This window comes from Daphnia pulicaria, chromosome 10, assembly GCF_021234035.1.
Source record: "Daphnia pulicaria isolate SC F1-1A chromosome 10, SC_F0-13Bv2, whole genome shotgun sequence".
NCBI lineage: Eukaryota > Metazoa > Arthropoda > Branchiopoda > Diplostraca > Daphniidae > Daphnia > Daphnia pulicaria.
The window spans coordinates 5,276,028-5,288,221 of record NC_060922.1 but is presented as its reverse complement, the minus strand read 5'-3'; the positions used below and the strand labels follow the sequence as shown (position 1 = coordinate 5,288,221).

Here is a 12,194-nt window from a genome sequence, read left to right as displayed (position 1 = left end):
GGGATCAAATAAAGAATATTCATCGTAGATCCACCAGCGTATATTCATTAACATACTGATTGTACATCAAAGTAATATACTCGGGGGTATGATTTTGTTGTGATACCATTTGGTACATACACAGAATGTGCATCACTGTATAACCATATTAGGTACACAGTGGACGAAAAAGCTAAAAAATATCTCAATTTCCATTGCTCCCAAACATTTGTTCCATAAATGCATGAACAATTGGTCAAATGGTTAGAGAGGTGAGCTACGGAATTGAAGGTCAGTAGTTCAAGTCTCGGGGTAGACTTTTATCTTTTAATTTCTGACAGAATTCATATCCAAAGATGGATGTTACTTAAGGATACTGTGTATACGCAAACCGGTATATTCAAGGGACATACAAATGGTACGTGCGGGGAAGGGGAAATAAGGATAAACATGAAGCATTCCATGGATATGCTGTTTGTATCTCCCTTATCCTTGGGAGTACGCTTCAGTCATATCCATGGTACATCGCTGTGTTAGTAGGGAAGAAAGCTGGAAATCCTTCTGCTCCAATAACCTAAACGGAGATATTTTTGGAGAGTTAAAAAAGTTGACGTTATCCACCCCAGTAAACAATCATCCTTCAAAACTACTAATTGATGGAGTTTCCATTACCGACCCAAAGGACATCCTTTCTGCCTTCAGCTCGCACTTCTTCCCGACTAACCCTCCAGATGACTCATTTCACAAATCCGCTCTGCTCTCCTCAACTACCTTCTGCGAAGCACCTCTCTCCTCTACGGAATATCTTGTCCTCCCTTCCGAAGTTAAGCAGGCCTTCGATAGTGTACGCCTCTCTAAGTCCGCCGGCTCAGACGGTATCTCGTCCATCTGGCTAAGCCATTCCTTCGATTTAATAAAATCCCATTTAGCGGCCCTCTTCTCGGTTTGCTTTAACCTCGGCTACTTTCCTAATTGCTGGAAAACCGCCTCTATCGTCATCCTTAAAAAAAACAATAAACCGAATTACCTTCACCCAAACTGTTTCAGACCAATCAGTATTATCAACAGCCTCTCTAAACTGTTTGAGAAAATCATTCTTGCTAAACTCAAAGCTTTGGCTGCTACGCACTCTTGGTTCAGCCCCAGTCAGCATGGTTTCAGGGCAGGTTTATCCACAGAAACGGCCTCCCTCTCTCTTATTAAGTTAATCGAAGGCAACAAAAAAAAGAAGATGGTCACTTGTTGTGCTTTTTTAGACATTAAGTCAGCTTTTGACGCGACCTGGCACCCAGCCATTCTGAACAGCCTGATCAAAAAAGGCTGCCCCCAGTTTTTAGTAAAAATTCTGGGTGACTTCCTCAGCTCTCGCTCAAGCATTTTGAAAAACGCTTCGGACACCTTCACTGCCAACACTGAGCTCGGTTGTCCTCAAGGCAGTGCCCTCTCGCCGTTTCTTTGGAACATTCTTACAGAGGAACTGCTAAGCCTTAGTTTCCCCTTCCCCTTTCTTATTTTGGCGTATGCAGATGACATTGTTCTCTGTGCAATGGACAAAAACTTTGATACTGCTTTTGCCAACCTTCAAGCAATGTGCGATTCCTCTGTAGCATGGGGTCGTTCGGTCAAACTTACTTTCAACGGGTTAAAATCCGTCTTCATGGAATTCTCCTCGAAACAAACCCTGCCGTCTTTGCCCTTGAAGGTTGACAACGTATGTGTTGCTCGTTCCCACTCATGCCTGTACCTTGGTCTAACCATCGATGACAAACTCAGCTGGAACACCCACATATCTAACAAATGCGCTGCGGTAAAAAAAACTTTTGTTTCTCATTCTAAAATGCTGTCGGCTTTCGTGGGGCCTCTCGCGTAATGCAATTTCTCTTCTATATAAAACAACCGTTATTCCCACTATACTATATAACTGCTCTGTTTGGGCCTCGGCCATCCGCAGGAAGCGTGTAATTGCAGCCCTGAAATCCGCCCAACGCCCTTTTGCGCTGACCATTGGCCGTCTGTTCAAATCCACGTCTACTGACGCGGCCCTCATTCTCGCCAACATCCTCCCTCTGCACCTCAAAATAATCGAAACGGTGCTAAAGAGATCCATCTCTACCCTAGCTGCTCTTCTGCCACCCTCGTCGTTACAAGTTGCTGGCGGTATCTCTGCCAAAATTCTGGCGTCTGAAGCTCCAGCAGGCATACCCCTTGGTCTGCACAGGAAAAGACTGTTGCGGTCAGAAATGCTTTCCCTTTGGAATGAAGCCTGGCAAAATGCAAATACTGGTGCCCAGACCCGCTTGTTCTTTCCCTCAGTGGAATCCACCTCGATTTTGTCCTCCTCTAAATTACCCTTCTTTCTCTGCAGCTTTCTCTCGGGCCACTGCGGCTTAAACAACTTTCTCTTTAAAATCAAAAAGTCTCCGTCACCGCTCTGTCCCTGCCTTTCAGGGGAAGTGGAAGATGTGGCTCATATTTTGTTTGTCTGTACCAGCCACGCCGTACACAGAGTCAGCCTTATTAATTCTGCGGTTGAGTTAAAGCTGTCGTGGCCAGTCCCATTAGACGCTTTCTCCCAATCCAAAACTCTTTGGTCTGCGCTTGTTAAATTCCTATGTTCTATCAAAAGACTTTAACCACCACCACCTTTTCCCAGTTCTTTATATTTTACTTCTTCTCTTAGTTGCGTCTTGGTACTCCGTACATTTTTGCATGGGTCCATCGTGCCCTAACTTCTGGCGCTTTTAACCCTGCTTTCATCCTCAGGCTCTAGCGGGCGCCTTAACCGGACCGTGGCCGTAAGAGTCGTCCGTTGCTTCGCGGTGCTGGTGACATCCAAATCAGCATCTCGTCGCTCCGGACTATCTGGGGGGTCGGCAGCGGCGTCTTTTTATTCTTTTTAGTCTTCCTATTCTCTTTACTCGTGCTCTTAGTTGCATTTTGGCCGCTCTTTTTGTTTCGCATGAGTCCCTCGTGCCCTAATTTCTGGCGCTTTTAACCCTGCTCTCATCCTCAGGCTCTAGCGGGCGCCTTAACCGGACCGTGGCCGTAAGAGTCGTCCGTTGCTTCGCGGTGCTGGTGACATCCAAATCAGCATCTCGTCGCTCCGGACTATCTGGGGGGTCGGCAGCGGCGTCTTTTTATTCTTTTTAGTCTTCTTATTCTTTTTTTTACTCAGTTTTTCAATCGCGTGCCGCTCCGCTTCACTTTCCAGAATTCCAGTTCTACTTTCGATCTTCTGCCTAATCTTTCCTCTCGGTTCCCTCTCTCTTCTCCCATCCTCCTCTCTTATCCTTATTTTATCTCTACTTCATAATAATGTGACTCTTGTATTTTACCATGCCTATGACAATAAATTGGTAACATTCGCCTTCGGCGAATACACACCTCATTTAAAAAAAAATACACTTTAGCTTGGAAACATATGGCGAATGCGCCGATGTTTCCAAACTTTCTATCTAGGACTTTTGGGCTAAACTAATATTCACAAAAATTTCAAAAAAATCATGGTGAAAGATAATTCTTTCTTCAACAAGAGGATTTTTTTAGATTTACTTTGCAATAACTCAAACGTGAGTTATCGCGTAAAAAAGGGAGACACTTTGGTCGTAAGCCGCCGTGTTAAAAGCGCGAAAACACGCTCGTCGTGTTTCCAAACTTTGTGTGGGTACTGTAGAAAACAAATATACCACCTTTTTATGAAATCGACCTCAAATTTGACAAGGATTACGTAAATTATAGGACTAGCAGAGATAGGTAATAGCTTATAGGTAAAGCACTATCACTTGTCCATCATGTTCGAAAATTGAAGCCCGTCTTTATTGAATGCCATTGCAAGTTCGTTTACGGATGACTACTAGCTCAAACACAACTAGGCCTACTAGCTCAAAGTAAACGGGCGGACTTTCCTATTTTTTTAATTAGCTGATTAGTAAATAAATGTATAGAAGAAATAAAGTGAAAAAAGACATGTAGACATGTGAACATAAAAATTAACATGGAACTAATTCATGAAGAATACCATATATTTAATGGTATCCAAATATCCAATTATCCATAGACCTGTTCATACCAGCACATCCATGTAAGCCGTGTCTAGAAGAGCATGAGCACATTTTTAACTTGAACTCATTTTTTTTTTCTTATTATAAATTTTACAAAAAAATATTTTAAATATGTGTGTAACTATGTATGCTTCAGTACACACAATTAAGACCAAAAAAATGGCATTTTTTTCATAACAAATTAAAGCCATGCTTCAAAGTTCAAACACATTAAATAAAAGGAAAGTTTTATTAAACTAGATGATGGTAATTTTTACTGGTCCTTCTTCTCTATTTCTGTTGTTTCTAATTGTATAGGATCTGTTTCCTCAGATTGAAAAGGCATTTCAGATGGCAAAGGAACTATTTCAGATGGCAATGGAACTGGTTCAGATGGGAAAGAGGTTTCAGCAGGCAAAAATATTTCACTGCCAGGGCATCCAAGGTCCACAACTTCGTTACAATTTAACTGAAGTCCTAGTAACGCACAAAGTTTGCCGCGCACATTGTCACTTTTTCTCAACAGTTCGCCCTAGAATCAGGAAAAGTGTATCAAATATAGTTTTATAAGGAAAGGTATTTAATTCAATGTTACCTGAATGGTGTTAAGGCAGAGCCCTGTGAGAGCAAGTCCGAAAATGATGTACACAACACTTGTCAAAAGAGCAAGAGGATGCTGTAATATAAAACATTAAAGGTTAACAATAACTGTCTACTCCAAGGACTTTGGTTTTTTAATTTACTTGTGGTACATAGTCACCAAATCCAATTGTTGTCAATGTTATGTAAACAAAGTAAAAGGCTTCTAAAGGAGACCAGTCTTCACTTAAGAAAAAAAGGATGGATCCCCAGAGAAGATAAAGAAAAAGAAGGCAGAGGGCTACTAGTGCTGAAATGTCAAACTGGTCATCAACAGAGAAGGTTCTGGAAGTATTAACACTGTTGATGGCATTATTGTAGATTCCTTGAAAAGTTTCAAACAGTGGCCCAACCAGCCTTTTTGATTTTCCTTGTTCAAAAATTTTGTTGATTGTGTTATGTATTAACCTCAACAAATTCTATATTATCAAGGGATTATTAGAAGAATTCAGAAATATAAAGGTAAAATATGTTTTTTCCCCTACATTGATAAGTTTTGAGTGGTAAATTCTCTTTCCTGAGGAAGTTGCCCCAAATCTGACAATATAAACCCAGGAGAGTTTCAATATCCTTGTCAGAAGTAGCCCACTTTCAGCCAACAAAATAAGAAATAGAGGAATTCCAAAAGTGGAGTAGCAAATAGTAATCATTCGTCCAATCCACGTAACTGGCACTATATGGCCATATCCTGAAAATAAAATAAAATATCTATCATTGCCATTACATTACCACCACATGACTTTCAGCTGAACAAACATTTGATTTACCAATTGTAGATACTGTCGTCATGCTAAATGCGACGGCATCCCAAAAACCCCAAGTTCTTTTTCCTGTGTAAGAAGTGAGACCAGCGCTGAAAGCTTCATGAAGCTGGTCTTCAAAATCAATCAGCCGTTGACGGGCCAACTCTCTCCATTCGTCTTCGGGTAATATTGCAGACTGTTCCCATAATTCTTCAATGAAGTGACGACGGATGCGCAAGGCTCCACACTTATAGCGACTTTCGTGCCAGCCTTGAAGGGAACAACGTAGAAGACATAAATTTTCTCTTTGTTTACATTTACATTGATAGCAGACAGAAGTTTGTCATGCCATCTAGCGGTTGTACTGAAATCATACCCTGGGTAACATTTTGTTGTGGTTAAAGACAAAAGGTTTATGAACATAAACATACCTTCCAACGAAGCAAAGAGAAGTCCACCAAACAGCCAAAAAGCTCCATTGATGATGAGGACCAAACAACACCATGACATACCCGATCGAATCGTTCGCCAAGATGCAGGACACTCATTCAAAACATATTTTAATGTTGATCGGGAATCCCGAAATATTTCCCGAGTAGCACGCCAAAGTGAGACTTTTTCGACCTGAATGGCACTATCTACAGGGCTCTCCATGCCTATGTTCTATCGCTATCTATAATAGCACGTGCTATTCGAGTTATGATCAACCTAGATAGAAATAATTACTTCGACGAACAACGTAAGATCTTGTACAAGTGCAGTTGCTTACCCGGTAAGAGTATCCGGTCTTTGTATCTGAGTTTGTTTCAATGTTTCTTAAAATAACTATGAGCTGGCCTTTTTAGACTGCAACCCGTTCTTCTTTCTCTAAGACTAACTTTTTTGAGGGGTCTTTTTTGTGCTCATGATGGTAGCTACCGAACAGAAACACAGTGGCGTTCAACCCCATGTTTAATTTTAGAAATGCGACAAAATGCGGATGCAAGTCGACTGATCGATAGATATACTAAATCAGACTTTACTAAGATATTCTTTCCATGTTGTCTACGTTTCTTTTGTAATAAATAATTAATAAGTACCGTAGAACTACATAACGTGGTAGAACATTGACTAAAAGGATTAGTTAATTAGTAGTCGAATTTCGAAATGTTTCGAAACAGGTCGTAAAATATCGATTTTCGTAAACAACATCCAATGTCAAGCAGAGTAAAAGAGAGAGGACGCTTTCGATGAAAGCAGTGCCTAGATTAAATACACAGAATTTCATTTTTAAAAGTTATAGATTTTCAAATTACTAAATAAAGAAAATTTTCAGGATATGGTAAATGCTATTTAAGTTGATTATACTATTATACCTGGTTTAGAGTAACAATTTCCAGGCGGCGCTGGTGTCGAACAGAAAACGAGTGCCCAATCTGTGTTAGTTTTCATGTTTAGCTGTCACATGACACAAGATATCTCTCGTGATCTCTCTTTCCAGACCATTTTTATAATAACTCGAAGTTCTGCAAGTAGTTAAACGTTAGCCGTTGAATTATCCACCTAATAATTTCAACATGGGTGCAAGTGCTGTTCCAATCATTGTCGTAACAGCTTTTTGGTTCGTTGTTGGTGCCATATTACCTTGGTTCGTACCGAAAGGTCCAAACAGGGGGTGAGTTTCAATGAAAAAAAATTATCTACTCTTGAACTAAAATTAATAGGTGATCTTGTTTTCTACACAGGGTTACTCAAACAGTCCTCGTCATGACTGCTTGCAGCTGCTGGTTGTTGTGAGTCATAATTTACTAACACTTATTCAAATTGTCAAGTTTGTGTTATCTGAATGAACAATGCTAGCCAATTTTACACCAATTTTTTTTTTTTAAATATGAATCTAATGTTAGATAGTTTTAATAATTTTTTTCTTGGGTTCTTTACAAACTAGTTTGTTTTACTAAAAAATCAAACCTTTTAACAGAAAGTTACATTTTGATTTCAGCTGGCTTTGCTGCTACTTGATGCAAATGAATCCTTTGATTGGTCCTGAAATGAGCAACCATACTCTCCTGGTCATGAAGCAAGAATGGGGATCAAGCTGGAAGGATTAAAATATGTCACATATACATTCCTCTATGTTTAGGTGTGGTTTGTTAATATCATCTTTGTTTTATTCTGTCTTTTGATGTTGCTCTTAGAAATAAAAGAAAATGTAACATTGCAGATGTTATTTGTATACTTACTGTTTATCACATTCTAGCATCCTTACCTGGTTGTTGATTATGGATTTTTGTGGAAATGTTGCAACATATAGGCATTTTCTAATTATTCATCCGTTGATGGAAGTGACTTGTTTTCAAATGCAAAGATGTCATGTGTTGCCTAATCTGAGCTCTATTAATCTAGTTGATGTCCACTGGGATTCAAGATTAGCCCGTCTCCCGTTCTCCCCCTTCTCTCTTTTTCTTTAAGCTCAATATGCTTGAGAGCAGTTTTCAGAACATGCACATGCACATGCACAGTTGCACATGATCCGGAATTTGAAAAAAAAAAAACTTCTACGTCAAACGTCACAATTTCTGTGATTGCCATAGCAACCTATTTATTGCACAAGGCTTGGCAGCGATAATATAAACTCACTGTATTTTTTTAAGTTTGATTTGATTAGGCGACTGGATGGTAAGGAAAAATGACCCCTCCTGTCCAGGATGAAACGTCGATGGAACTATTTGATATATTCCCGCAGGAACATTCTCCAGTTCTAATATCACAAATCCTGATCTATTTGGTAAATTTTGAAAGTATTAAAATTTAAAAAACGTTTACAGGATAATGTTCAGACATAAATTACCTAAATGCGCCCGAGGATTTTTTTGTAAATGTCCCAGACGAAGAATCATTATCGCAGAGTGAAATGCATGTGACGTCAAATCCAATTAAAAATTCTTTCGGACCTTTAAGGTCGATTAAAAGATCGCTCGTCTTTTCTAAAGTAAATTGATATTTCGGATTATTTGAATAGGTACGAGGATTATTTCCACAGCCACCGGCACTAACTCCTTTCCAGCCATCCTTTCTTATCTGAGACACAGAATACGATATTTAAAGAATATAATGTTAAGTAATTTTTAGGGTGCGCAGCACTTACTTCATCTTTGAATCTGTACGGATTCGTTATTTTTTTTAGTTCAATTGAACAAGAACTATACACCCGGAGACTATAGTTTATGGTATTAGATTTCTCGTACTGTGAAATGACGAGAGTGTAGCGTTCGACGCCTGCTTGCGTGTGAAGAAGCTTGCATAGGTAATGAGGACTATTAATGCGGATACCATCGATATAAGGCGGCGGATCGGCTAGATCACATTTTTGATGGAACGAGGTCATATCGAAATTCAAAACTTTAATAATTACATTTTCTTGAAGAAAAAAAAACAAGTAATTATATGATTTACCAGGATAATATACACGTTTCCCTTTGTTCTTGTATACTAGAACAGTTATATATTCTTTATTTTCTCGGAAATCGTCTATGTCAGTAATATGCTGAAAAAAAACCAATTGCCTTTTGAGGTTGCATGTCACTTAATATTAAATTGTATCATACCCGCGATAGAAGAATCCAGACGGCTGCAGACCCAGGACTACGCACTGTTAAGCTGAATTGAGGATTCTCTCCAATATTGTACAAATCTTTAACCGGTCCTGAGCCAGCGTTCCAACAGCTGTCGAACACAACACAAGTGAAACATGTTAACGTCATTAAATAACCAACTATAAACGATCATGTTTACCCAATAATTGAAAAAGTGTGGGTGAAGAGAGAAGGATTCCAGCTAAGATATACGACGTCAAAAAAAGTACACAGACTATCGTAATCTATCCAAAACACTCCATTGTCGAAGTTTGCAGCACTTTCTGGATTATAATTCAACTGCTTTTTCAAGTTTTCCGTCCAATGATTGGCATCGAGTTCAGAGTAATTGCCTTTCCATCGAACGTGTGACCAAGGATTTTTAAGCATAATCAAACGGATTCCCTGGTCGAATAACAATCATAATTACGCAACAGAGCAATAAACGAAGGGAAGAATTGTAAAACGTACTTTCACTTCTTGTATGTTTAGAAGGGCGTAGGCGTGTGCTGAAACCAATCCAGTTCGAACTTCTGCCGCTTCACTCATTTCGCCCGTTGCGACTGTAACAAGGACATCACCCTTATGAAACCTGTCATAAAGTTTCTTGAAAAGTTCTTCCTTTTTAAACTCTTCTCCACCGCTGGATTTCAAAGCGACACGTTCTGGTATCCAGCCGGTCAAGGCGTGCAAATCGATGTTCTAAACATAATAAATTTAATAGAATGCTTGATCAATACTGATAAAATGCAGATAATTTGACATTTCAGGCTTATGTGTTGCGATATTCAGGCCCTGGGCCTGAATGGAGCGGGCCTGAATGACTGGGCCTGAATGTCGTACATCCTTTTGGACCATAACTTACACTATTTGACCCAGGAAAATCATATCCTCCCATAACCTAAATACACAGCAAATAATAAGGCCACTTATTATCTATGTAGAAGACAGAAAATAATTAAATACCCAACCTTCATGTAAGCTTTTTCCAATAAGGAAACCCACAATTCGTTCCGATTTACCTTGAGTAAAAAAGTATATGGTTAAAAAAACCTTTAATCCGATACAAACGTTATAATTAAGTACTGAATATGAACAAAGAAGTTCTCCGTGACGTCCCATGGGTAAATAATCATCAATAACAACCTTTCGAGAAACTCCGTTAATACGCAATCTGATCATGTATTTACCGCATGAATTGTAAACTGGCATGCCACTTTTATTCTGCGGATAAATTATGTTGGTGATGAGTTTTTTGTTGAAACGTTTTTCATACTGGGCAGAAACCTGTATCGAATTCATAAAAACAAGCTCGTTTTAAGAATCATTTGAATTATTATAATATAATATAGATTGAGTAAAATAGTAGAAATTTGTGTAAGTCTAGGGAGTTAACTCAGGAAACGTACAGCCAGAGAAGCGACGAACGAGCAATCAGAAACCACAGTCTGTTTAATACTAAAGCAGTCAATGTTTTCAATCACTTTCGGGTCAGCACTTATTTCTTCCGCCCTTGCCCATCTCGAAAATGATTTCTTCTGTTTTGGCGAAAGAGATAGTTTTCCATGTCTGTCCGAGAAAGTAGATAATAAAATGAAACGTTCTTGCAGATCACCGGCCATGAAAGGAACATATTCTCGTCCATTTATCATAGATGTAATTTCTAAAACTTTTTTTTCTTCGCTTGAATAAGTCTGGGCCCCAGACACTTTTAAGTTGGAAACAGAAAGATGTTCAACTGGTGCACTTTCTGATACCTAATAAGCCCACACAAGAAATTAGATAAACTGTATTTTTTCTTTTAATTTAAGTAACAATCTATACTGCTGGTGAAGCTGATGTCTTATTGTTTGTTTGAGGTTTCATCTTCAATTCTTCAGCGCGATTTAAAGCTTGCATTGCTAATTTGGTCAGTTTTGATTGAAGGTTTTTATCTGATGTTGCTTTAGCCTGTAAAAAAAACCGTAAAACTGCAATGAAAAAACTGTATTTACGTAACTCTTAACGTATTTAAGAAGGTTGACTGACAGCAGAACTGCAGACTTCAACAGCATCTATGTAGAGTGGTAAAGCCTTTTTATGCTCTCCCATTTCATCAACCTCCAAAGCTTTATTAACTGAGTTGCGGGCATTATTTAAAATTGATTGCTGTTCCTCTGTCAATGAAGGCATGACATTGGATGACAAATCTTCGTAAAACAGAATAAAATTATTATTATAGCCAAAATGTTCCAAAATCAATAACTAATGTAAGGAAAATGTCTTTATCTAAAATAAATTAAGATAATGTTCAAATAAAAGTTGTTTCTATTATTAGAATATCTTACAAGTTTTAAATTATCTTCAGGTTTTTTTTGGAGGAAAAATTGTAATTATTTTATTCTTATTTTATTTAAAACATAACCCTATTAACCATTTAGATATGAACTTATTTTCCGAAAAACATATAAAAATTAATTATGTTAACTTACATAAATTTCTTAATGATGTAGCTCGTTGCTTATACTCATTCGCTTTCACAGTCAAAGTTGCAGACTGTGCAATTGAATTTGTAGCTACTATTTCTTCCAAGGCAACAGCAGCTTGTTCATAAAAGTAGGCAGCCCCTTCATGTTTTCCTTCTTGATCAAGTAACACAGCTCTTTTTCCAAGCTCTATAGCTTGTTGTAAAGTTGTTCCAGAAGAAGTCATGTTATTTAAAAAATATTATGACTGTAGTACTGAATAAAAAAACATGACAAGGCTACAGAAAACTGGGTGGAAAAGAATACTTTTTCACCAAGTTGATGATTGTGCAATCAGCAGGTGTTCCTTGGAACTTTAGTCATCAACAGTCAAGAAGGTCGATGACTGGATGACAGCAGAGAAAGCAGACGACTGAAGATTTAACAGAAATATAAACAACCAGACGTTGCCAGAGTTTGTCGTTGCCATTTTTCATGCGGACAAATGCTGCTATTGAAATTCGCCAATCGCCATTATCTTGATTATATTTCGCTAACTGTTTGTTAAATTCAATTATTTTGTTTCATTTTCTTAAAATTCATAATTGAAAGACCTCTAAGGTCATTTAACTATATATAGTTGGTCTAAACGACGGGCTTTACAACTATTACAAGGCATATGCAGCTATGCAGTTGTAATTATCTTCGTATTCTCCGTTCAAGGATCAAGTGCAT

At 38.4% G+C, this 12,194-nt stretch overlaps 4 protein-coding genes across 4 annotated transcripts in view; 2 read left to right on the top strand and 2 right to left on the bottom strand.

The window, feature by feature from the left end:
* The window catches only part of LOC124314826 (LIM domain only protein 3-like), a 347,499-nt gene that overhangs the window by 199,690 nt on the left and 135,615 nt on the right, over positions 1 to 12,194 (top strand). The window lies entirely within an intron of this gene.
* LOC124314733 (TWiK family of potassium channels protein 7-like) lies at positions 4,151 to 6,874 on the bottom strand. The gene is made up of 8 exons (XM_046780068.1): positions 6,757 to 6,874; positions 6,171 to 6,643; positions 5,833 to 6,109; positions 5,426 to 5,671; positions 5,144 to 5,346; positions 4,763 to 5,077; positions 4,615 to 4,695; positions 4,151 to 4,551 (listed from the first exon to the last, which is right to left on the bottom strand). Exons 3-8 carry the CDS (start codon positions 6,053 to 6,055, stop codon positions 4,294 to 4,296), a joined length of 1,326 nt encoding a protein of 441 aa, XP_046636024.1. The 5' UTR covers positions 6,056 to 6,109; positions 6,171 to 6,643; positions 6,757 to 6,874; the 3' UTR covers positions 4,151 to 4,293.
* LOC124314895 (V-type proton ATPase subunit e 1-like) lies at positions 6,817 to 7,600 on the top strand. The gene is made up of 3 exons (XM_046780315.1): positions 6,817 to 7,055; positions 7,126 to 7,173; positions 7,383 to 7,600. Exons 1-3 carry the CDS (start codon positions 6,958 to 6,960, stop codon positions 7,489 to 7,491), a joined length of 255 nt encoding a protein of 84 aa, XP_046636271.1. The 5' UTR covers positions 6,817 to 6,957; the 3' UTR covers positions 7,492 to 7,600.
* On the bottom strand, positions 7,951 to 11,904 carry LOC124314655 (calpain-7-like). The gene is made up of 14 exons (XM_046779917.1): positions 11,487 to 11,904; positions 11,044 to 11,204; positions 10,840 to 10,965; positions 10,425 to 10,772; positions 10,102 to 10,302; positions 9,987 to 10,037; positions 9,881 to 9,916; positions 9,487 to 9,717; positions 9,176 to 9,420; positions 8,989 to 9,106; positions 8,837 to 8,927; positions 8,529 to 8,737; positions 8,232 to 8,461; positions 7,951 to 8,161 (listed from the first exon to the last, which is right to left on the bottom strand). Exons 1-14 carry the CDS (start codon positions 11,704 to 11,706, stop codon positions 8,017 to 8,019), a joined length of 2,412 nt encoding a protein of 803 aa, XP_046635873.1. The 5' UTR covers positions 11,707 to 11,904; the 3' UTR covers positions 7,951 to 8,016.

Coding starts and splice junctions, on each gene's coding strand:
- LOC124314733 (XM_046780068.1), bottom strand. CDS start 6,055: ATGGAGAGCCCTGTAGATAGTGCCATTCAGGTCGAAAAAGTCTCACTT. Junction 4,696..4,762: donor TTGGTGACTATGTACCACAA/GTAAATTAAAAA, acceptor TTTATATTACAG/CATCCTCTTGCTCTTTTGAC. Junction 4,552..4,614: donor TCTGCCTTAACACCATTCAG/GTAACATTGAAT, acceptor TCCTGATTCTAG/GGCGAACTGTTGAGAAAAAG.
- LOC124314895 (XM_046780315.1), top strand. CDS start 6,958: ATGGGTGCAAGTGCTGTTCCAATCATTGTCGTAACAGCTTTTTGGTTC. Junction 7,056..7,125: donor CCGAAAGGTCCAAACAGGGG/GTGAGTTTCAAT, acceptor TTTTCTACACAG/GGTTACTCAAACAGTCCTCG. Junction 7,174..7,382: donor GCTTGCAGCTGCTGGTTGTT/GTGAGTCATAAT, acceptor TTTTGATTTCAG/CTGGCTTTGCTGCTACTTGA.
- LOC124314655 (XM_046779917.1), bottom strand. CDS start 11,706: ATGACTTCTTCTGGAACAACTTTACAACAAGCTATAGAGCTTGGAAAA. Junction 11,205..11,486: donor TACATCATTAAGAAATTTAT/GTAAGTTAACAT, acceptor TGTTTTACGAAG/ATTTGTCATCCAATGTCATG. Junction 9,917..9,986: donor TGGAAAAAGCTTACATGAAG/GTTGGGTATTTA, acceptor CTGTGTATTTAG/GTTATGGGAGGATATGATTT.